General features: G+C 39.9%; 1 protein-coding gene across 4 annotated transcripts in view; it reads left to right on the top strand.

The window, feature by feature from the left end:
• The window catches only part of SSH2 (slingshot protein phosphatase 2), a 479,353-nt gene that overhangs the window by 438,453 nt on the left and 15,354 nt on the right, over positions 1-25,546 (top strand). For all 4 annotated transcript variants that reach the window (XM_053706138.1, XM_053706137.1, XM_053706139.1 and 1 more), the window contains 4 exons: positions 11,921-11,967; positions 13,064-13,210; positions 21,334-21,534; positions 24,694-25,507. In XM_053706138.1, the coding sequence (XP_053562113.1) occupies positions 11,921-11,967; positions 13,064-13,210; positions 21,334-21,534; positions 24,694-25,507 (1,209 nt within the window). The remainder of the gene's footprint in view (positions 1-11,920; positions 11,968-13,063; positions 13,211-21,333; positions 21,535-24,693; positions 25,508-25,546) is intronic.

Here is a 25,546-nt window from a genome sequence, read left to right as displayed (position 1 = left end):
CTAAACTACAGTAATTATTTTAGAATATGATGCAATTTCCCTTTCTTTAAGCTTAAAGTAACATGTGCCGTGTTTTGAGTTTTTAGTTTTTCTTCTTATAATGTTGTCCACAGCAAGGCTTTCCAAAGAGTATTACCCTGAACTGCGAAACAATGCAAATTTTACAAACAAAATTACTGTTCCAAACTTTGTTGAAAACATTTATTAATTGTAGTGCTCAATTAATAATATATAACACTCCTATATGAAAAATGTCTTTAATAGCCCCTTAACCTGAACAGTGTCTCTTTCAAGGTTTCCATAGAAAGTCAGTATGCATTGTTTGGTACACACTTTTTTTTCTCTATAGCTTGATTTTCTATAGAGATAAAACTAGGGCAGTGGAATAATGTAGGCAACCATAGCTCATTCTTTTCTCTTCAAAGAGAGTAGCCCCCATTGCTTGCTTTATCACTTCAGAGAGCAGGAAACAGAGAGTTTGGCCACAGCTTTTGGACGCTGAGAGAGGTTAATGATCGTTGACCATCAGTGCCTCATGGGATATATAGCTATTTACACTGCAAGGACATGGATATGTTAGACAGGTAGTGGGAGGACAACTTACTGTAGTGAAACTGGTTGGCACTGTATGGAAGAAAAATATCTTTAAAGCTGGAACTGTGGGGTGACATAGATCTTTGGCAAACTCTGTTGCCTCCTGGGAAGGAGAAAACAACTGAAAACAGAATGAACTCTCCTTGGAATCCAGTGCCAAAATGCGAAAGGCATTTAAAGAAACCAAGCCAACTTTTTGTCTCAATAAAACAACCCTTGCGTAAGCTAGTATGTAATCTCTTTTTACTTGCGTGTTAGCCTACCTGAGAAGATGGCAGGTGCTTGGCAAGCTTGTGGGCAAGCTCATATTTGTTATTGTGTTGCCTGTATTTAAAGAACAAGACTGTTCCATAGCCCTTGATTTTTCAATTGCTAGGGACATAAAACAGTTGATAAATCTGTCCCCATATACTTAAAGGGACAGTAAAGTAAAAATTATACTTTTATGATTCAGATAGAGAATGTGATTTTAAACAACTTTGCATCTAATATCAAATTTTCTTTGTTCTCTTGCTATCCTTTAAGAGTAAAGCCAGGTATGCTGATAGGAGCGTGCATGTGTCTTTAGCAGTCTATGTATAGCATTGCTAGAAAAATATTGCAAACACTGCTGCAAAATGGCTGGAGTCACATGCACACTTCTGAGCTCACCCAATAATACCCTTTTAAGTGATGGTAAATACAAGCGTTTATGAAACTCTAGGATTTACCATTGGAACAAATAAAGGGGTCTTTCAGTCATGAAGTATACTTCGTGCTGAACGTTACTTTATTCGTTTGAAGCGTTCACCGCATTGAGCTCCTCAAGTAGCCCATGGCAGAATGCTATTTTGCTGTGAGGTTATTTTGCTGTGAGGTGACGTTTCCACCACTAAGCAAATGGCTGTGCGGCCCTGCTGGCACCAAGCCGTATAGCCCGCACGGCTATTAGCCAAGAGGTGGAAACGTGCGCTCAGTGTGGCAAATGCTTTAAATAAATAAAGGAACTTTCAGAATGAAGTATACTTCATGACTGAAAGTCCCCTTTATTTGTTCCAATGGTAAAACCTGGTGTTTCACAAATGCTAGGATTTACCATCAATTTAATAAAGGATACCAAGAGAACAGCAAAATTGATTACAGAAGTCGATTGGAAAGCTATTTATAAAATTTCACGCTCTATGAAGTCTGTTTAGGTTTAATTCCTACTTTAGATTTCTTATAAGATTGATCTTCAATATGATTCTGTTAAAGACATTTGAACCGTTTTCCAATAACAGACCAGATACAAGAATGTTAGAAAGACATTGCATACTTCAGTCTTTATACTTGTATGCTCTTTTATTGTATTTATCTGAAAATACTTGTCATAATAAAAAGATTTAAACATACATTATAATTACGTAAGTTAGTGGTACATAAGATAAGCTTGAGATTTTCCTCTGTCTTACATTTATCATTATGTTTTACTTGTGCCATTGATATGATTGTTATGTAGCTTTCCATCTTGCAATATAGATAAAATTTGACATCTATTATCTTTTACCTCTTTTCCATATTCTGTTTTTTTTCACCATCATTATTATTATTATTATTATTATCATTATTATTATACTGAATGCCTAAAACTCTCAGTTGGCAGTGCCATTTCATAATTACAGCTGTTAATTTAATGATAAGTTGCAGTCTAGCTATATTTTCTTGTCTGAACATTACCTGAACCTGTGCTCTATGAAATATTTCCTGGCTCTCCAATGAAAATTTGTCTCAAACCTCATCATTATGTCAGTCTTTTTAAAGGGACAGTCTACTTACACATGTTTGTTTAAACAATAGATAATCCCTTTATTATTTATTCCCTAGCTTTTGCATAACCAACACTGTTATATTAATATACTTTTTACCTCTCTGATTACCTTGTATTTAGGCCTCTGTAGACTGCCCCTTTTCTCAGTAATTTTTACAAACTTGGATTTTAGCCAATATATATAACAATGTGTTATATATATATATATATATATATATATATATATATATATGATACACATGAACTAGCACTGTCTGACTGGGAAAAGCTTATAAAATGGACTGAGATGAGAGGTTCACTGCAGGGGCTTAGAAAAAGGCAGAGGTTTAGAGGTTAAAAAGTAGCTGGGGAATGGGTAGTAAAGACGTTGGCTATATTTTAAACAATAAAAAGTAGACTGTCCCTTTAATGTCCACTTATATGCTCCTGGTCAGTGCCCCGTTTGCCTAGACTATTGGATTCTATTTTTGTCATCAGATTTGTGGATCCCAAATGCTGTGAATCATATTTACAAATTGCTATAATACACTAGAGCAGAACAGACCGTTAATGCAAACCTCTTCCCGATCTTGCTACACCACACTTGGATTAGTATGCCCATCCTTTCCCCACAGCTCAATGTTCAGTAACCTATAATGGCGCCATCTTTTTTTGTTTCTGAATATATCATTATTTTATGTGTGGTATGCAAATATGAGCAACCTAAAGCAGCATTTAATCTATCAGAAATAGTTGGAAGGCAAAAGAGCACAAGTTAGAACAATAAGGGCAAGATTTAGCAATTTGCCAACAAATGAACCTGTCTGCATTTCATCAGAAATTGTGGGGCTCATTTGTTACCCATATTTAGCATTGCACAAGCAAGTGCTCATGCAATACTTCTCCTTGACCTCAATCAACCAAGTGCAGAGTGTAGGGCTTTTTAATCACCCTGTCAAATTATTCCAGGGGGATTTTTATCCGCCAACCACAAGTTGGCAGAAAGCGTTTATGAAGTAGTGGTTTAAACTGTATCAGTTGCAGTCTCAAATGAGCGATCAGGACTTTCAGTCAATAATAAATCTAGCTCTAAGAGGTGTATTTAGGCTAGGCCTAGTGTGTACCTTTTTTGAGCTTGCGAGGGAAAGTCTGCTAGCTCACACGTGAAAGTGAGTAATGAACGCATCCCATTAAAATTGCCTTAGGGCAGCATAAAACGTAATGTGATTTTAACCTTATCAAATCATTATATGTATTAAGACACAAAGATATATTAGGTGATGAGAGTACCGTTAAGTTGCCCTGTAGGTTTATATTTCTCTCTCTCTCTTATACATTATGATCTAACTGGCGGCCCATGGGGCCCTCTGTACTAGTTTCTTTAGCCCTCTGGAAAAAGCAGAACTAAGAATGTGCGCTATGGGTTTCTTCTGTTAAGTGTGATCAGTCCACGGGTCATCATTACTTCTGGGATATTACTCCTCCCCAACAGGAAGTGCAAGAGGATTCACCCAGCAGAGCTGCATATAGCTCCTCCCCTCTACGTCACTCCAAGTCATTCTCTTGCACCCAACGACTAGATAGGATGTGTGAGAGGACTATGGTGATTATACTTAGTTTTATATCTTCAATCAAAAGTTTGTTATTTTAAAATAGCACCGGAGTGTGTTATTACCTCTCTGGCAGAGTTTGAAGAAGAATCTACCAGAGTTTTGCTATGATTTTAGCCGGAGTAGTTAAGATCATATTGCTGTTCTCGGCCATCTGAGGAGTGAGGTAAACTTCAGATCAGGGGACAGCGGGCAGATGAATCTGCATAGAGGTATGTAGCAGTTTTTATTTTCTGACAATGGAATTGATGAGAAAATCCTGCCATACCGATATAATGTCATGTATGTATACTTTACACTTCAGTATTCTGGGGAATGGTACTTCACTAGAATTACACTGTAAGAAATACATAAAGCTGTTTAATAACTAGAGATTATGTTTAACGTTTTTGCTGGAATGTAAAATCGTTTTCATTTGCTGAGGTACTGTGTGAATAAATGTTTGGGCACTATTTTTCCACTTGGCAGTTGCTTAATCTGTTTTTCTGACAGTTTCTGTTCTCCCTCACTGCTGTGTGTGAGGGGGAGGGGCCGTTTTTTGGCGCTTTTTCTATGCATCAAATATTTCAGTCAGCAACTCATTGTATTCCCTGCATGATCCGGTTCATCTCTACAGAGCTCAGGGGTCTTCAAACTTATTTTGAGGGAGGTAATTTCTCTCAGCAGAGCTGTGAGAATTATAGTTTGACTGAGATAAAAAACGTTTATTCTGTAATTTGTTTCCTGCTTTCAGAATTTGTTATCTTTGCTAATGGGATTAAACCTTTGCTAAAGTTGTGTTGTTTACAAGGATTGAGGCTATAACTGTTTCAATTTATTAATTTTCAACTGTCATAGATCTTCTGTGCTTCTTAAAGGCACAGTACATTTTAATATTATTCTAATTGAATTGTATTTCCAAGTTGCAAGTTTATTTGCTAGTGTGTTAAACATGTCTGATTCAGAGGATGATACCTGTGTCATTTGTTGCAATGCCAAAGTGGAGCCCAATAGAAATTTATGTACTAACTGTATTGATGCTACTTTAAATAAAAGTCAATCTGTACAAATTGAACAAATTTCACCAAACAACGAGGGGAGAGTTATGCCGACTAACTCGCCTCACGTGTCAGTACCTACATCTCCCGCTCAGAGGGAGGTGCGTGATATTGTAGCGCCGAGTACATCTGGGCGGCCATTACAAATCACATTACAGGATATGGCTACTGTTATGACTGAGGTTTTGGCTAAATTACCAGAACTAAGAGGTAAGCGTGATCACTCTGGGGTGAGAACAGAGTGCGCTGATATTAGGGCCATGTCAGACACTGCGTCACAGGTGGCAGAACATGAGGACGGAGAACTTCATTCTGTGGGTGACGGTTCTGATCCAAACAGACTGGATTCAGATATTTCAAATTTTAAATTTAAACTAACCTCCGTGTATTACTAGGGGAGGTGTTAGCGGCTCTGAATGATTGTAACACAGTTGCAATACCAGAGAAAATGTGTAGGTTGGATAAATATTTTGCGGTACCGACGAGTACTGAGGTTTTTCCTATACCTAAGAGACTTACTGAAATTGTTACTAAGGAGTGGGATAGACCCGGTGTGCCGTTCTCACCCCCTCCGATATTTAGAAAAATGTTTCCAATAGACGCCACCACAAGGGACTTATGGCAAACGGTCCCTAAGGTGGAGGGAGCAGTTTCTACCTTAGCTAAGCGTACCACTATCCCGGTGGAGGATAGCTGTGCTTTTTCAGATCCAATGGATAAAAAGTTAGAGGGTTACCTTAAGAAAATGTTTGTTCAACAAGGTTTTATATTGCAACCCCTTGCATGCATTGCGCCGATCACGGCTGCAGCGGCATTCTGGATTGAGTCTCTGGAAGAGAACATTGGTTCAGCTACTCTGGACGACATTACGGACAGGCTTAGAGTCCTTAAACTAGCTAATTCATTCATTTCGGAGGCCGTAGTACATCTTACTAAACTTACGGCGAAGAATTCAGGATTCGCCATTCAGGCACGCAGGACGCTGTGGCTAAAATCCTGGTCAGCTGATGTTACTTCTAAGTCTAAATTGCTTAATATACCTTTCAAAGGGCAGACCTTATTCGGGCCCGGGTTGAAAGAGATTATCGCTGACATTACAGGAGGTAAAGGCCATGCCCTGCCTCAGGACAAAGCCAAAGCCAAGACTAGACAGTCTAATTTTCGTTCCTTTCGTAATTTCAAAGCAGGAGCAGCATCAACTTCCTCTGCACCAAAACAGGAAGGAGCTGTTGCTCGCTACAGACAAGGCTGGAAACCTAACCAGTCCTGGAACAAGGGCAAGCAGACTAGGAAACCTGCTGCTGCCCCTAAAACAGCATGAATTGAGGGCCCCCGATCCGGGATCGGATCTAGTGGGGGGCAGACTTTCTCTCTTCGCCCAGGCTTGGGCAAGAGATGTTCAGGATCCCTGGGCGCTAGAGATAATATCTCAGGGATACCTTCTGGACTTCAAATACTCTCCTCCAAGAGAGAGATTTCATCTGTCAAGATTGTCAACAATCCAGACAAAGAAAGAGGCGTTTCTACGCTGCGTACAAGAGCTCTTGTTAATGGGAGTAATCCATCCAGTTCCACGATCGGAACAGGGACAGGGGTTTTACTCAAATCTGTTTGTGGTTCCCAAAAAAGAGGGAACTTTCAGACCAATCCTGGACTTAAAGATCCTAAACAAATTCCTAAGAGTTCCATCGTTCAAGATGGAGACTATTCGGACAATTTTACCTATGATCCAAGAGGGTCAATACATGACCACTGTAGATTTAAAAGATGCTTACCTTCACATACCGATTCACAAAGATCATTATCGGTACCTAAGGTTTGCCTTCCTAGACAGGCATTACCAGTTTGTGGCTCTTCCATTCGGATTGGCTACAGCTCCAAGAATCTTCACAAAGGTTCTGGGTGCTCTTCTGGCGGTACTAAGACCGCGGGGAATCTCGGTAGCTCCATACCTAGACGACATTCTGATACAAGCTTCAAGCTTTCAAACTGCCAAGTCTCATACAGAGTTAGTGCTGGCATTTCTAAGGTCACATGGATGGAAGGTGAACGAAAAGAAAAGTTCACTCGTTCCACTCACAAGAGTTCCCTTCCTGGGGACTCTTATAGATTCTGTAGAAATGAAGATTTACCTGACAGAGGACAGGCTAACAAGACTTCAAAGTGCTTGCCGCACCCTTCATTCCATTCAACACCCGTCAGTGGCTCAATGCATGGAGGTAATCGGCTTAATGGTAGCGGCAATGGACATAGTACCCTTTGCACGCTTACACCTCAGACCACTGCAACTGTGCATGCTAAGTCAGTGGAATGGGGATTACTCAGACTTATCCCCTTCTCTGAATCTGGATCAAGAGACCAGAAATTCTCTTCTATGGTGGCTTTCTCGGCCACATCTGTCCAGGGGGATGCCATTCAGCAGACCAGACTGGACAATTGTAACAACAGACGCCAGCCTTCTAGGTTGGGGTGCCGTCTGGAATTCTCTGAAGGCTCAGGGACAATGGAGTCAGGAGGAGAGTCTCCTGCCAATAAACATTCTGGAATTGAGAGCAGTTCTCAATGCCCTCCTGGCTTGGCCCCAGTTGACAACTCGGGGGTTCATCAGGTTTCAGTCGGACAACATCACGACTGTAGCTTACATCAACCATCAGGGAGGGACAAGAAGCTCCCTAGCTATGATGGAAGTATCAAAGATAATTTGCTGGGCAGAGTCTCACTCTTGCCACCTGTCAGCAATCCACATCCCGGGAGTGGAGAACTGGGAGGCGGATTTCTTAAGTCGTCAGACTTTTCATCCGGGGGAGTGGGAACTTCATCCGGAGGTCTTTGCCCAAATACTTCGACGTTGGGGCAAACCAGAGATAGATCTCTTGGCGTCTCGACAGAACGCCAAGCTTCCTCGTTACGGGTCCAGATCCAGGGATCCAGGAGCAGTCCTGATAGATGCTCTGACAGCACCTTGGGACTTCAGGATGGCTTACGTGTTTCCACCCTTCCCGTTGCTTCCTCGATTGATTGCCAGAATCAAACAAGAGAGAGCATCAGTGATTCTAATAGCACCTGCGTGGCCACGCAGGACTTGGTATGCAGACCTGGTGGACATGTCATCCTGTCCACCTTGGTCTCTACCTCTGAAACAGGACCTTCTGATACAGGGTCCCTTCAAACATCAAAATCTAACTTCTCTGAAGCTGACTGCTTGGAAATTGAACGCTTGATTTTATCAAGACGTGGATTTTCTGAGTCAGTTATTGATACCTTAATACAGGCTAGGAAACCTGTTACCAGAAAGATTTACCATAAGATATGGCGTAAATACCTATATTGGTGTGAATCCAAAGGTTACTCTTGGAGTAAGGTTAGGATTCCTAGGATATTGTCTTTTCTACAAGAAGGTTTAGAAAAGGGTTTATCTGCTAGTTCATTAAAGGGACAGATCTCAGCTCTGTCCATTCTGTTACACAAACGTCTGTCAGAAGTTCCTGACGTCCAGGCTTTTTGTCAGGCTTTGGCCAGAATTAAGCCTGTGTTTAAAACTGTTGCTCCACCATGGAGTTTAAACCTTGTTCTTAATGTTTTACAGGGCGTTCCGTTTGAACCCCTTCATTCCATTGATATAAAGTTGTTATCTTGGAAAGTTCTATTTTTAATGGCTATTTCCTCGGCTCGAAGAGTCTCTGAATTATCAGCCTTACATTGTGATTCTCCTTATTTGATTTTTCATTCGGATAAGGTAGTCCTGCGTACTAAACCTGGGTTCTTACCTAAGGTAGTTACTAACAGGAATATCAATCAAGAGATTGTTGTTCCTTCTTTATGCCCAAATCCTTCTTCAAAGAAGGAACGTCTACTGCACAACCTGGATGTAGTCCGTGCTCTAAAATTTTACTTACAGGCAACTAAGGAATTTCGACAAACGTCTTCTCTGTTTGTCATTTACTCTGGGCAGAGGAGAGGTCAAAAAGCTTCCGCTACCTCTCTTTCTTTTTGGCTTCGTAGCATAATTCGTTTAGCTTATGAGACTGCTGGACAGCAGCCTCCTGAAAGAATTACAGCTCATTCTACTAGAGCTGTGGCTTCCACTTGGGCCTTCAAGAATGAGGCCTCTGTTGAACAGATTTGCAAGGCTGCAACTTGGTCTTCGCTTCATACTTTTTCCAAATTTTACAAATTTGACACTTTTGCTTCTTCGGAGGCTATTTTTGGGAGAAAGGTTCTTCAGGCAGTGGTTCCTTCTGTATAAAGAGCCTGCCTATCCCTCCCGTCATCCGTGTACTTTTGCTTTGGTATTGGTATCCCAGAAGTAATGATGACCCGTGGACTGATCACACTTAACAGAAGAAAACATAATTTATGCTTACCTGATAAATTCCTTTCTTCTGTAGTGTGATCAGTCCACGGCCCGCCCTGTTTTTAAGGCAGGTAAATATTTTTTAATTTATACTCCAGTCACCACTTCACCCTTGGCTTTTCCTTTCTCGTTGGTCCTTGGTCGAATGACTGGGAGTGACGTAGAGGGGAGGAGCTATATGCAGCTCTGCTGGGTGAATCCTCTTGCACTTCCTGTTGGGGAGGAGTAATATCCCAGAAGTAATGATGACCCGTGGACTGATCACACTACAGAAGAAAGGAATTTATCAGGTAAGCATAAATTATGTTTTTGTGACTCCAGGAAAAAGCATTAAAAAAGTGCTTGTGGTGGGGTGGGTGGGCAAGCTTCTGAAAGGAGTAAGGGCAGACAAAGGATGTGCAACCTTACTGAATCCTGTGCCTCTGGACATTTTTTAGTTCTATGTTTAATAGCTATAAATTTATATGGGGCCTTTGACACTTCTAAAATATTGATCTGCAGGGCACAAGTGTTGGAAACTAGACCCTTACTGATATTGTATATGGCCACTGCCTGTTTAAACCATTCCTCATCTGTCTTTATGTTATGCATGGAAAATCCTCAAAGGTCACGTGAAGTCCAGGCATGTGTTGTAAATTACTATAGGTCACACACAAAGATTCTTCCACCTCTCTGCCACTGCATCTTTATTACTGTAGCGGCTGTTATTGATTAGAGTGAAACTTAGGTGGGTAAAAGAAAGTTGAATTGATCTTAAACAGTCTGTTTCATTGTTGTAATAAAAAAAACACTAAGCATGGGCTTATAATGTATTATTCATCTATTTAAATGGACTTTACCTTTTTTTTTTTTTTTTTTTTTTTTTTTTTAAAGCTTCATTTTATGCAGTTCATTACTTCCTGTCACAGCCCTACAAGGAGGCTGTAGCCTCTACAGGAATCTTATCTAGCAATATGTCTTTAATACTAAACCAACTTTGGAAGTTTTGACTAGATAAACAGGGAATTCGATTTGCTCATGCTCAGAACTGGCAGAATAACACTTAAGTTTAAAAAAATGTTCCACTTTTATCACACTGAGGGCGGGGCTACAGTGATAAATTCTAAATGCTAATTTTGCGAGAAAAAAAGCAAGTTGTTTGCTTTTTTTTTACACAATCTGTTTCTTTTTATATTTACTTTGATTTAACATATTTGTTTTTTTACCAAATAATCACTGTTTAATATATCTTTAAAGGGACTTAGTACTCAGAGTTTTTCTACGCATTCTACAAAAGCTATACAGCTGCTAATAGTTAAAATATTTTATGATATACTCAGTAAAAGTCCATGTTATGTACATCTAAGTGTTTGTTTTCTGTTTCTTGAAAATCCAGATAATTTACCTGGTTTGACAAGCTGTTCCCCACCCCACATGTGACATTTCAAATTTGTCCGGTTTCAGCATGGAAAGTGAAATCATCTGTTTGCTTTCATGTCATATATTCCTGTGTTTTGTTTAACCTGACAGGATTTTTGCACACAAACTGTCAGACATAACTTCTCACAACATTTTACTTTTTGGAACTTGACAACATATTACTGTATCACTGCAACGCCTAACCATGTTGCTATGAATTAGTTTTGGCACTGTTCTCCTGTGTCTCATCCACACACTAGAATCTAATTTTATATGTTTTCTAGATTGCTTTTGTTTCTTTCAACACATGTACTTTTATACAGTCATGTTAGGATGGGCTTTTTTTCTTATTGGCCCATATGACACTAAACTGCAAATAAGTGATATGTGCATTTTTTCATAATGTGTGTAAACCGATTCACCCAGAGAACAAGTTGGGAACAATTTAATTGCTGCATATTAAATTATTTCAAAGCACCAAACTCCGGTAAGCTAGTACATTTATCTGTAAAATAGTGGTGACTTAAAGGGATACTAAACCCCAATTTTTTCTTTCATTATTCATATAGAGCATGCAATTTAATTTTAAGCAACTTTCTAATTTACTTCTAGTATTAATTTCTCTTCATTCTCTTGCTATCTTTATTTGAAAAAACAGGAATGAAAGCATAGGAGCCGGCCCATTGTAGGTTCAGGACCTGGGTAGCGCTTGCTGATTGGTAGCTAAATGTAGCACCCAATCAGCAAGCACTATCCAGGGTTGCTGAACCAAAAATGGTCCATCTCCTAAGCTTTCATTCCTGCTTTTTCAAATAAAGATAACAAGAGAACGAAGAAAAAATGATAATAGGAGTAAATTAGAAAGCTGCTTAAAATTGCACGCTCTATCCGAATCCTAAAAGCAAAAAATTGGGTTTAGTATCCCTTTTAAAAACATTTTTTTACACAATCCCTTAGTAAATATTGACTAAAATGTCAGTATTAGATGTCAATATGGTGTATAAACTTACAGATTTAGATTACTTTTTCACATAATAACATAACTCCTGCAAACACATTTTTGCTTTTCTTTAGACAAACTGTTTTTTTTTATGTTGTATTATATATATAGTCAGTGTTTCACAAATTGTTTAAGGTAATTATAACATTTATTTTTCTCCAGGGCTCAGAGTGGAATGCCTCCAATCTAGAAGACTTGCAAAACAGAGGGTAAGAAAATAAATAATTATAATATTTTAATAATTGTAAAGTATAGTAAAATGTTTCATAACCTTTTATTTTTTTAAATATCAGTTGTTATTATTATACAAGTAATGATATTCCTACTAATAATAACTACCAGAATGTGGCTTCTTAACCCTTTGAGTGCTAATGACAGCTCTAAGCCGTCACAGAGTTTCCCACTCTGGTACTAATGACGGCTCAGAGCCATCACTAGCACTCTCCCACCTTGAGGGAGATCTGGGGGCTCCCACCCGCTCCTACCCCGGCGATCGTGCCTGTAGAGTGACAGGCATCGCCGGGGCTTCCCGTTTTGTTTGGTGACGTCACTTGCAATAACGTGATGTCACCGCGCAACTTTATTTATACTTAACAATGTTATGTATAGGAGCAGGAGGCATGCTGCTGTATCTCAGGCATCTATGCAGCTATAGACACCCAAGACCCACCATTGGAAAGGTAACAGTGTAAGTCTTGGGGGTCTGACAAAAAAAAAAAAAGTAAAAAAAAAAAAAAAATGTTCAAAAAATAAAAAAACATTAAAAAATCTTAGCACCTAGGTGGGAAAGTGCTTAGCACTCAAAGGGTTAATGCATCATCTTGCTTTATAATGTAACCCAAATGGCAAAGATTTTAGTAAATTTGTCACATAAAGGGTTATACAATTCTAGCACTTATTTTCGTTTTTGTTCGCATAATTTAGAATGTTTTGTCTTTTGTTATTAATTCAAAGCCTCATGAGGGAGTCTGTACTGTTTCTCGTTAGGCCACAGACTGGTTTGGCAACATGGATATTTTTAAACCAATCACTCTTGTTTACTTCGGCTATGTGCCATTTGCTGGGGGAGAAAGCATTTACCCCTTCTCTCCTCATTTCAAGGGCATTTTAAAATCAGGTATTTAACCTTTTGCTGACTGGGCTAGTTATGCAATAGATCTGATGTGTAATTGTTAATTAGAAAAACAGATCTCTAAAGAGTCATTAATCCTTAACCTCTTAAAACCTGGTTTCTTTTTACATGCTGAACTCTCAATTCTAGTCAAATTTAAGTGAACTTTCCGTGTTTGTTTTAATTTTGAACAGAGTGAGGTACATCTTGAATGTGACACGAGAAATCGATAACTTTTTCCCTGGAGTATTTGAATATCACAATATTCGCGTGTATGACGAGGAGGGCACAGATCTGCTGGCATATTGGAATGATACCTACAAATTCATCTCTAAGGCAAAGTGAGTACATTTTGCTGGTGATATCTGCTCATGTAGAACAGAGTGCTCAACTTTAAATCTCTTGACATAAAGGAAAACCACATTTTGTTATTAGCAACCAAGTGTTTGTTGTAACAAGTTACGGTTTCAAAGTGGTTGGTAATGACTAAATTTGATGGTTACAAAACAAAAGATTTTATGAGGATTAGGATCACAAGTAATAAAATCCTGGACCTATTCTTGCATTTCTTGGAAAAATACATTTTCATTGCTTTAGTTGGATGTGTTGGTTAACGCTGTGGTTTAGAAATATTGTGTATGTAACAAAATAAAGCTTGTAAGGTTCCTAGAGTCTGTCACAGTTATCCATGACAATGCCTGTGGGACCATTGTTTGCAAATAAAGCAGTGAGAGACCTAATTATCAGCCAGACAAAAATCAGGCCTTAAAGGGACAGTGTACTGGATACTGTTCTCTCTTTTTATGTGTTCCCAATTATTTATTTTACCTTTTGGAGTGTAATTCAATTGTTTGGAGCATTTTTATCTTTTCTTTTGAAATAGGTGATTTTGACTGTTGAAACCACTGCCTGTACTGAAAATTATGAACATATTTATATTCTTTGTAGAAAAGCTATGTGTACAGAAGATAACAGCATAGATAGAGATGTTTTTGTCTTTGAAATAGCTGGTTTTGCTGACTACAAAATATCACCTGAACATCTCTAAGTAAAAAAGATAAATATTTTAACTCAAAAATGTCCTAAGTTGCCACATCCCATTGTAAAATGACTTTAAACTGCCAATCAGGATGCTAGTCCCAGGACTTGCCAGGGATTGTGCATCTGACAAGTGCGGGCACAGTCATGTTATTTCCCTCCTCACTTTAAGAAAGTTGTCTATGAAATTTCACAAGATTTTAGTAAAATCTCATGAGATCACAATAGTGTGTGACATCAGTGCTGATTTTTTCCAAAATGTAGCTGACAGTAGCTGAATGATAATTGTTCACAGAGCACATACTATTGTGAGCTGAATAATTTTGTTCTAAAATCTTTTTTTTTTTTTTACATAGCGATATTCAGGTGATATTTTCTTATCAGCTTTTAACAGATATGCTGCATCACTTTCAAGTGATTTAGCATATGAGTATTATGTCCCTTTTATTGACAATTATAGCATTAACCTATTCCCATCTTCCTACACATAAATAATATCTGTGGGTTTTGTGTAGGGAAACGGGTCAGAATATATAGGACCCTTCTCTTCCCGGTAACGTGCAGATCTTCACAACAACCAGATATTTATCTATTTTGATTCATTACAGTCAATAAAAAGATGGTTGTTAGGAGATTAAAGGATTAGCTGAGTTTTTTGAGGAGAGATGAGGACATGCTTTGTACTCTGATTTAACAAGTGGGAAAGATGGAACTGTACAGGCATTTCATATGAGAGCCACATGCTTCTTCTAAGCATCCGGTTATCTCCAAGAGACACAAATCATTGTCCCTTTGATCTGCCACCAATTTGCAACTTGGTTTTACTTTTCTGTTTATTTTTTCAGTTTACAGAAGCAGACACTGCAGTGCTCACTATTCTCAAACGCTTGGTGAATTACAGAAGATACTACTGGGTTTCACTGTAAATACAAAAATACTTCCTGTGAAACATTTAAGAATAACATCCCTTGTACTGATCTAGGTGGCACTGCCTTCATTTTCAATGTAACATAATATCGGTCTGTGAATATGTTCAGCTGGGTCCCAGGACTGTTCTGGCTTATAGGAAGACATTAAAAAAAATATATATTCACCACTGGATTGTGAATATTTAAAAAAAAAAAAAGTACTGTAGTATTTTTAGATATTTTCTCTTGTGGATAGGACAGAAAAATACTTTAAGTATCAGGTCACTTTAATTAATGTGGTTATGTAATGCATACATTTTATAATTTGTACACTGTGTCTTATGAAGTCTGTTCATTTAAAACAATAATGTATGTGGATTTGTGTAAATCTATGTTTACAGTGTTGGTCTCTATATATTTGTTCTCTAAAGCTCTCTGGCAAACTTAAGTCTCCTCAATATTGTGAGGTCCCTCAGAATTTTATAAAGAAACATTTTAGCTTGAGAGCTACTTATCACTAAGCGGGCACTAGATGTGAAGACATGTACATTGCAATATTACGCTAAAAGTAAAAATAAGTTGTTGTTTTTTTGTGTTATTAGAATGTGTCCCATTTATAGTTAGTATTAATATGATCCCTCTGTTGTTGATATATGCCAGATGATATGAATCTAACAACTAGTATTAACAAAATAAATGTAGTGAGGGATGTGGGCACCTGCTGAATGCGTCATTAAAGAATAGAAAGCAGAAGCTATAGTGTATTGGTGCACAGCGCCTGCGAGCTAATCAGAAGCAACATGCCAATCACTGACCACATCCTGCTGCACAAACTAAACTGTGTTTTAAGGTGCTGCCGTGCAATAATAAAACACACTAACAACAAAATAGTGCAACATATTCAATGTTGTGTTAGGCCATTTTGCTAACCTTTCAGTGGTCACTTTTTCCATCTTAATATGGGAAGAGTCCACAGCTGCATTCCTTAGTTGTGAGAAATATTGAACCTGACCACCAGGAGGCGGCAAAGATACCCCAGACAAAGGCTTAAATACCTCCCCACTTCCTCATAACCCCAGTCATTCTTTGCCTTTCGTCACAGGAGGTTGGCAGTGAAGTGTTAGAAGATTTTGCAGTAGTCTCTTATGGAGGGTAATACTCTTCGAGATGGGACTGGAGTTTTAAGTAGTCCTGTCAGCCTCTCAGTGAGAGCATGGGTGAAAGTTAGGGTCCGGAGATGCAGGGAGAGTGTTTCTGCGAAACTATCTCGACTCATATTAACAGCTCCATAGGCTATAGCGTTGACGAGTTTTGCAGCCTGCTTTCTTCACTCAAGTCCATGTCAGAAGCGATGCTACGATCTGTCACACTTGAAGGGCCGTGTGCCTGTTCCACAGCGTAGATTCTGGTAAGATAGTCTCATTTTTTATACATGTATGATAACGCAAGAAGACAGGGTCACAGTGTGACTCCTTTTATCTGTATAGAATCAAGGGTTAATATCTCCTTAGGGGGATTATTGAACAGGGGGGAATACTATTATGTTTATTTGATTTTATGCTGCATTTATGTGTGAGATGTTATGGGTTCATAGGCTGTTATGGAATATACAGGTTTCACTTTCACTTTGAGAGCCATGCAGCTTACAAGCTTGACACGCTTTCTCATAGCAGGGGCGGTACTGCATTGTGCACCATGTGATTCATTCCCTTTTTCCTGACAGTGTGTCTCAGAGAGGAGTCATAAATCTCTCTACTGTCTGGGTCATAGGAGGTGGTGAGTGCCCCAGCCATTGGGGTATAAGGGTGCAGTTTTTTTGAATAAAATAAGATGTTTTATTTCTCTAGTTCTCTGGTTATTGCACTAGCAATGGAGGATTCTGTTACTTTAGAGGGCACTCCCTCTATTCCTAATGAGTAATTCCTGTTTTATATGGTGAGGAGGCCTTAGTTCCGTCCTCTCAATTATGTTCCATATGCCTTGATAATGTGATATCAAACATGTTTGATTCCACGGAGCTGTCTACTACTGAGGAGCTGTCGTCCAGTGAGGTGCATACCCTACATTCTTATATCTCTACACATGCAGTTTTCCCATATCATTGCTGATCCTCCATCTGGAGGGGGCCTTTTTTCACCAGACGTTACTGTGCAGTTCAGACAGCGGTGTCTGAGGCCTTTAATGCTTTACCTCACCCTGCTAAGCGCAAGCGAAAGGTTACATATTGCACTCTTCCCAGAGTACATCAGATCATTTATTGGATTTAACTGAAGGTTATCCGATGATGAAGTTCTTTCTGAGACTTCAGAGTATGAACATTCTGGATTGAAGTCTGCTGCCTCTAAACCGCCGGCTGCGGAGGAACCAGACTTTAATTTAGGAATTTGCGCTTTCGTCTAAAGAAAGTTTTTAGCAAATTCAGAGGTCCCAGAGGCCAAATTGTCTGATGAACCTTTAATTCCTAAATTGGATAGAGTTTGAGGACAGGGTGCTTCCCTGCTCCTGTTAGATGGCGAACATTATTATGAATGAATGAGACAGGATTGGATTCCTTTTCTCTATCTTCTCCCTTTAACAAATTGTCCCCGGCCCTGGACTCTCAATGGAGTTGTGAGGTTCGTCCCTAAATGGGATGGTGTTATCTTCACCCTTGCTAAACGTACTACTATCCCGCTTGAGGATAGTTCTTAGTTTGAAGAGCCCATGGATAAAAGATGGAAACTCTCTTAAGAAGGATGTTTCAACATACGGGATATTTGTTTTAACCGGTGGCGGCTGTTGCCGCGGTTACTGGAGAAACTACCTTCAAGTGTGACTCCTTATAGGATTGATCGGGATGGAGGGTCCCCTCGACGTTACTCAGAAAAGATTTACGGCCTTGAGGGTTGTTAATTCTTTTATCTCTGCTGCTATTAGGCAGTTTATTTGCTTGAATGCTATGGCTTCAGCCTTTTCTGTTCATGCCCGTCGGGCTCTGGCTGAAGTCATGGTCTGCGGATATGACTTCAAAGTCTAGACTTCTTCCCTCCCTTTAAGGGAATGATTTTGTCTGGTCCAGGCCTGGACTCAATTATCTCCACAGTCTCAGGGGCAAGGGTGCCCTCCTACCGCAATAGTTATATTAGTATATGAACTAATCTAAGGGACGATTTTCATTCTTTTCATTCTGATAAAGCCCATGTCAACAGTCCTTTGCTAAGCCAGAGCAAACCAAGAGCTCTTGGAAGCCGGCTCAGTTCTGGAATAAATCTAAGCAGAGCAAGAAGTCCTCCAAGTCTATGTCGGCATGAATGGGCGGTCCCCGGTCCTCTTGATTGTGTAGGGGGCAGTATATCGCTCTTTTCAGTCGCTTAGTTCAGGGACGTGTAGGATCCATGGGTCCTGGAGGTTATAGCTCAGGGTTACAAGGGCCACCCAAGGGCAGATTCCTCCTGTCTTCCTGACTAGAAAGGAGGTAAGCCTTTCTGGGGTGTGTACGGGATCTGTCCTCTAGGAGTTACTGTCCCAGTGCCTATCGCAGTGAGAGGTTTGGGATAATATTCAAACCTTTCATGGTCCCTAAGTAGGAGGGAACTTTCCGTCTGATTCTGGACCTAAAGTGTTTAAGCAGGTTTTTAAATGTCCCCTTGTTTAAGATGGAGACAATAAGGTCCATTCTTCCCCTCGTTTGAGAGGGGTAGTTCATGACCATGATAGATCTGAAGGATGCTCCCTTCACGTACCAATCTTAAAGGACCACTTCCAGTTCCTAAGGTTTGCATTCCTGGACCAGCACTTCCAGTTTATTGCCCTTCCGTTTGGTCTAGCTAAAGAAAATTTTTAAAGAGTGGGCCATTCGGAATGTCTCCTGTCTTCTTTGATCCCATGGATGGCAGATAATCTAGAGAGAGTTCTCTTGTATCAAGTACCAGGGTAGAATTCTCGGGTACTATATGTCTCCATAGACATGAGAATATTTCTAACAGTCCAGAGATGTTGCAAGCTAGCTTCAACATGTCTTGCCCTCCAGATCTCCTTAAGGCCATCTGTGGCTCGGTGTATGGAGGTGATTGGTCTCATTGGGTCCAGCTTGGACATCATTTCCTTTGCCAGGTTTCACCTCAGACTGTTGCAACTGTGCATGCTGAACTAGTGGAATGGTGATCATTCAGGTCTGTCTCAAGACCATCCTGGGTGATTGTGGCTACAGTTGCGAGTCTGTCAGTATGGGGAGCTGTTTGGGGTGCCAGGGAGGCAAAGGACCTCTGGTCTCAGGAGGTAAAGCTCCCTCCTGATCTCATTTTGGATCTTCAGGCAATATACAATGCTCTGAAGGCTTGATCTCTGCTGGGTTCGTCACAGTTAATCAGATTCCAATCAAACAATATATCCTCGGTGGCTTACATCAACCATCAGGGGGAATGAGAAGCTCCCTAATTTTGAGGGAAGTATCTCGGATTCTGGTGTGGGGGAGACACGCATTTGATTGCTGTCTACAATCCACATTCCGGGTGTGGACAACTGGGAAGCGGATTTCCTCAGCAGACAATCCTTCCATCCGGGAGAATGGTCTCTCCATCACGAGTGTTTGAGGAAGATCTTCTAATGTCTCAATACCAAGCTACCCAGATAGGGGTCGAGGTACCCTCACACGGAGCTAACAGATGCATTAGCGGTGCCTTGGAGGTTCAATCTAATTTATCCTTTCTGACAGTTACCTAGTGTAGTGGCTCGAGTCAAGCAGGCGTCAGTGATACTGACCGCTCCATCTTGGCCACGAAGGATATGGTTCGCGGGTCTAGTGGGGATGTCATCTCCTCCGTGGAAGTTACCTTGTCGCAGGGATCTGCTGACCAAGGTGTCATTGTTCATCAATGTCTAGATTCTCTGAGGCTGTGTGGAGATTGAACGCTTAGTCCTAGCCAAGAGATGGTTTTCTGAGAGAGTTATTTTTACTTTTATTCAAGCTTGTAAGCTGGTTGCTCGTCACATCTATCATAAGGTGTGGAGGACCTTCTTATTCTGTTCTCCAGGATGAACTGGAGAAGGGCTTTTTTGCAAAGTCCCCTGAAGGGACAGTTCAGCCCTGTCTGTGTTACTGCACAAGAGGTTTGCAGAGCTTCCAGATGTGCAGCCATTTGTTAAGGCTCTGCTGTGATCAGACCTGTGTTTAGATCTTAGGCTCCTCCTTGGAGTTTAAATCTTGTCCTTAAGGTTTTGCTACGGGCTCTGTTGGAGCCTATGCATGAAGTAGACATTAAATTGTTGTCTTGGAAGGTTCCTTTTCTACTGGCTATTGCTTCTGCGCGCATAGTATCTGTGATTGCTGCCTTGCAATGCGTCCCTTTCTATCGTGCTTTTCATGCCAATAAGGCTGTTTTACGAACCAAGTTAGGTTTTCTTCCTAAGGTTGTGTCAATTTGCAACATCAATCAAGAGATTGTGGTTCCTTTCTTATGTCCTAATCCTTCTTCGTCGAAGGAACGTTTACAACGTATTTCTGGATGTGGTTTGTGCCTTGAATTTCTATCTTCGGGCCATGAAGGAATTTAGACAAACCTCTTTCTCTGTTTGTTCTCTTCTCCGGGAAGCGTAGGGATCTTTTTGTCTGAGGAGTGTCATCTGTTTAGCATAGAAACGGCGGGGCATAAGCCACCTCTGACGATTACGGCTCATTCTACAAGAGCAGTGGTTTCCTCTTGGGCCTTCAAAAATGAGGCCTCTATGGATCAGATTTGTAAGGCGGATACCTGGTTTTCCTTACAGACTTTTTCCAAAATTTTACAAGTTTGATGTTTTTGCTTCTGTTGAAGCAGCCTTCGTGGGAAAGGTTTTACAGGCTGTGGTGCCCTCGGATTTGGGTCCGCATCTCTTTTTTTTCCCTCCCGTTAGCATTCTGTGAAATCTAAAGCTTGGGTATATGTTTCCCACAAGTAAGGAATGCAGCTGTGGACTCTTCCCATATTAAGATGGAAAACATAAATTATGCTTACCTGATAATTTCATTTCCATCTGTACAGGGAAAGTCCACAGCTCCCGCTGTGTTCTCCAAAGGGCGTCCCTAAATTTGAAATTTTTTCTTCTGGCACCTTTTTCACCCTGATATTTCTTCTACTGTTCTTTATTCCCTCGGCAGAATGACTGGGGTTATGAGGAAGGGGTGGAGGTATTTAAGCCTTTGGCTGGGGTGTCTTTGTTTTAATAGCACAAGTGTATGATGCCTTACAGAGGGATAATGTAGAGCAATGTTTCTCAACTGCGGTCCTCAAGTACCCCCATCAGTCCAGGTTTTCATTATAGCTGAACTAAAGCACAGGGGAAGTATTCAGCTGATCAGTAGCCATGGTAACTAACCTGCTCTCACCCATCAGCTGATTATCTCACCTGTGCTCTAGTTCAGCTATAATGAAAACATGGACTACTGGGGGTACTTAAGGACCACGGTTTAGAAATACTGATGTAGAGGTCAAGGCTTTGGGTATGGAACAAGTTGATAAGCTTTGGCTTCATGAGAATAACCATACTCTGTTCTCTTGTAGGAAGCATGGAGCTAAATGTCTTGTGCACTGTAAAATGGGTGTGAGCCGCTCGGCCTCCACTGTAATTGCCTATGCTATGAAGGAATACGGCTGGAACCTGGACAGGGCCTTTGACTATGTGAAGGAGCGACGTACAGTGACCAAGCCTAACCCTAGTTTCATGAGGCAGCTTGAGGAATATCAGGGCATTTTGCTAGCAAGGTGAGTTTGGTTTCTGGTACAGTTACATGTCAATATGTATAAATCGACAGGATAAAGCATGGCATTTTAAAGCTTTTCAATTTACTTCTGTTGTCAGTTTTGCTTAGTTCTCTTGGTATCCTTTGTTAAAGAGTGATCCTAAGTGAGCTCAGGGTCATGAACGTGTCTTAAGCAATCTGGCAGCAGTGTTTGCCAAATAGTTTATTGCAGTATTATAGAGCGTTGCAAATACTGGTGCCATAGAGCGAAAAAGACACGTGCACGCTCTTAAGCTCCTGTCAGCCTACCTAGGTTTTCCCTTCAATAAAGGATGCCTTTAAAGAATTTAGAGCATTGTATTAGAATGTCACTAATTAATTGGTAACGGTGTGTTTTTCACCTGCTAAGGTGTTAAACACATAGTTAAACACCTGCTCATGAACCTCAGTCCATCTTAACAGAACCTATAGCCTATGTATTCACATGTAGTCACCCTCAACATTCTTGTTCAGGAGCATTCAATCTCCACAGGATTAACTATGTTTAAAGGGATAGTCTACTCCAGAATTTTTATTGTTTAAAAATATAGATAATCCCTTTATTTCCCATTCCCCAGTTTTGCAGAACCAACAGTTATATTAGTACACTTTTTACATAGAAACATAGATATTGACGGCAGATCAGAGCCATAGGCCCAGCAAATCTGCCCGATATTACCTAACAGTATAAACTCATCTAGTTGGTAGGAGAGCCTTATGCTTGTCCCCCACAGTGTTTGTCATTACTACCTCTTGAGGAAGTATATTCCATAAACATAGATACAAGGTAATTTACCTCTGATTACCTTGTATCTAAGCCTCTGCATACTGCTCCCTTATTTCAGTTCTTTTGCCAAACTTGCATTTAGCCAATCAGTATCCTCTCACAACGTGCTCGCTCCCGTGGAGTTATCTACTTAACTGTAAAATTCATTCAGATGAGAGGCGGCCTTCAAGGGCTAAGAAATTAGCATATGAGCCTAACTAGGTTTAGCTTTCAACTAAGAATACCAAGAGAACAAATCAAATTTGATGATAAAAGTAAACTGGATTGTTTAAAATGACATGCCCTATCTAAATCATGAAAGTTTAATTTTGACTAGACTTGTCCCTCTGTTGCAGGGGTTAAACACATAATTACCACCAAGCATTTGTGTAATAATAAAAGGAGTTAGAACATTATGTTTGCACTAGACTGTGCCTTTGAAACATCACCTCAATCATATGAATGGATGTGTACAGCATTTTATAGCAGGGTATTATTTATTAGAACTTCTGTTTACCGTTTCTGCCTGCGACTAATACGTTTGCACAATGTTCCTGGATCCATTAGACTTGGCCTTGTGATCCTATTTATGTTACTGAGGGTTAGGGTGGGAGCTTCACATGTGAAGGCCCTTCTCACGTTACATTCAGTGGAAGGGCCATTCATCAGGAATAAAGATTTCTTTCCTTGTCATTTCTCAGAACAAGGAAGTGAAAGTTTCTACCTTGCTGTGCCCTCCTCACATTGAGCCTGCATCGTTTTGTAGCACCCAGCCCGGAGGCCACCTGCTCTGTTTTCTGTAATTGAAAACATTGTGCATTTGTTATACAGAGTGCCTGAGGTAGGCGGTACGTCTCATGTTGCACCTACTCTCTAACGAATGATCAAAGCTTTTGTTTGACAGATACTTTTATAAGTTTGGTCTTAAGCCAATGTTTTTAAATAACCATAAAATACAAAGCAAGGTAAAGTGTTCTGGGCATTTGCTGGTTGGAGATCTTTATCAGAAGGTTTATTTCCTTAGTTAAATGAATATAATACCCTATTTATATAAATCAACCTCTCTTAAAGGGGTATTCCTACAAAGCCATTTTGTGTCTAGATGTATGAACCCTACGTAAAAATGGAAAACCGCAAACCGTTTTTTGATTTTGTCATTTTTGTTTGTTTATGTTCCAAATCTGTCATTTTAATGTTGTTTTCTGTTTTACTATATTTAAGGTCCAACACACTGATTGACCTACTCATTAAAGCTTGGATATGTAGGATATCCAAGCTTTAATGAGTTTGGTCAGTCAGTGTATTGGTCATGTAGATTATTTTTAGATATTGAACAGGGATATTTTCAGTATCGTACCTCCTGAAAAGTCAAGGAGACAGGTAGTATTTGAATGATTTTGTAAGTGAAGCTTTTTCTAGTAATTGGAATATGAGCTCCCTCTGCTGTTTGAAGAAGGAATTTTGCAAATTCTTATGGATAAATATTTTGCTTTATATGTTTGTGCCTGGTCCAGTACCTGCCAAATTAAAGGTGCATTGTGTGCCCATATCTGTTCCTTTCCTGGAAACCTAATACCTAGATAGGGCACACAGAACAGGTGGCCATGATCATTCACGCGTGATGCTCTTTTTATAGCTGCGTCCACATTTCTGATTGACTTGTCATTTGTACCAGGCAACTGTAAGCACAGACCAATCCAAACTCCTGCCAGAAAGAGCTATCTCATTACTTTTTATGCTTCATTATAATTTGCATCGGTGCAGCTCATTTATACCTAACAGTACTGCCTTATTTAGGAAGTGGTTCCATGTTAAGTATCTGAAATTGAATAAAGATTATATATTTAGGAGCGGAGTATAAGTAAAATATGCTTTCATATCCAACCAGGTTTGATTGGCAAGTCCTGGGAGTTAGAAATATTTTTGTGTGGCTACAACTTTGTGTATTATGCTCTAGAATTATTATCGGTTGTTTTGTAGAGCGCCAACAGATTCCGCATCGCTAAACTGGTATTAATTGGTGGGTATGGACTATTGTTCCTGACTGGTTCACTGGTTTCTCTTTGAAAAAATTGCAGTGCCTGCAACTCTCAACAAGCACTTTATCTATGTGTTTAATTAATTTGCAGCATTTTAATGCACAGTACACCATGATTAGTAATGTAAAACTTACATGCTAACAAATTAAAATGTTATAATTTTTACTCTTAATTCTATTTAAATGGATAGCCATTTATATCTAGTTTGAACATTAAAAAGGTGCACATTTTGAATGGAACTATGTAAAATATAAATATTCCTGTATTTGTACATCTTGAATTTTAATGTCTGAGAATGATTTTTCTTAAGTTTTTTTTCTTTTATTCAAACCTACAGCAAGCAGAGGCACAACAAGCTGTGGCGGTCACATTCAGACAGCGACCTTTCAGATCATCATGAGCAAATTGGGAAAACAGGAATGGATCTGAGCAAAAAGGATATCACCTCTTCAGCAGAGCAGCTTACTGACATGCACCATTCTTTTTCCTTGGATCCTGAAATGGAGAACTGCAACCCTGAAACCCCCAACAGCGACACCTTGTTCAACAAGACCCATGGGCACTTTGAGTTCACATCATGCGACTTTCACACTGGACAAATAGAAGATATTTTAAACTTAAATACCATGAACGGGTGTCCATCACGGTGCTGTTCAGATGAGCCCTCGCTATTTCTTGATAACTGTAGAATGGAAAGACCCACAAAGGGTTTACGTCCATTACAAGAATCGTTCAATATTCGATCAGAGCTTCCTGGCTTAACACTGGAGGACATGGAGAAGGACGCATTAAAAAATGATGTAAACTGTCCGCTGTCGCCACTAGAAGAATTTGATTTACACTTGCAAAACCCTCTAGAGTCTCCTGATGAAATACCCCTTACATCACAATCTCAAAATCCTAGTACAGACAGGATTGATTTCCATAGTGCACTGGAAAAGTTTGTGGAACTCTCTCAGGAGAATCGTTCACGATCATCTTCCACTACTCGAACTGATGAACTAACAGGCAGTGTGAGGAATGGTACCTTAAAAAGTTCCTGGTTGGAAGCACCAATCTGTGAGAGCCTTGTAGACAACCAGAGGATTAATTCTGATGAAAACACCTCTCAGGCTTCTGAGGACTCCTCTACAGATGAGGAACAGCCAAAGGTAAATAAAGATACTCTGTTTCCCTAGAACTCAAATTTG

Source organism: Bombina bombina, chromosome 3 (genome assembly GCF_027579735.1).
Source record: "Bombina bombina isolate aBomBom1 chromosome 3, aBomBom1.pri, whole genome shotgun sequence".
Lineage (NCBI taxonomy): Eukaryota > Metazoa > Chordata > Amphibia > Anura > Bombinatoridae > Bombina > Bombina bombina.
Note: the sequence above shows the minus strand (reverse complement) of the source record. Positions and strands in the feature narration are given on the sequence as shown.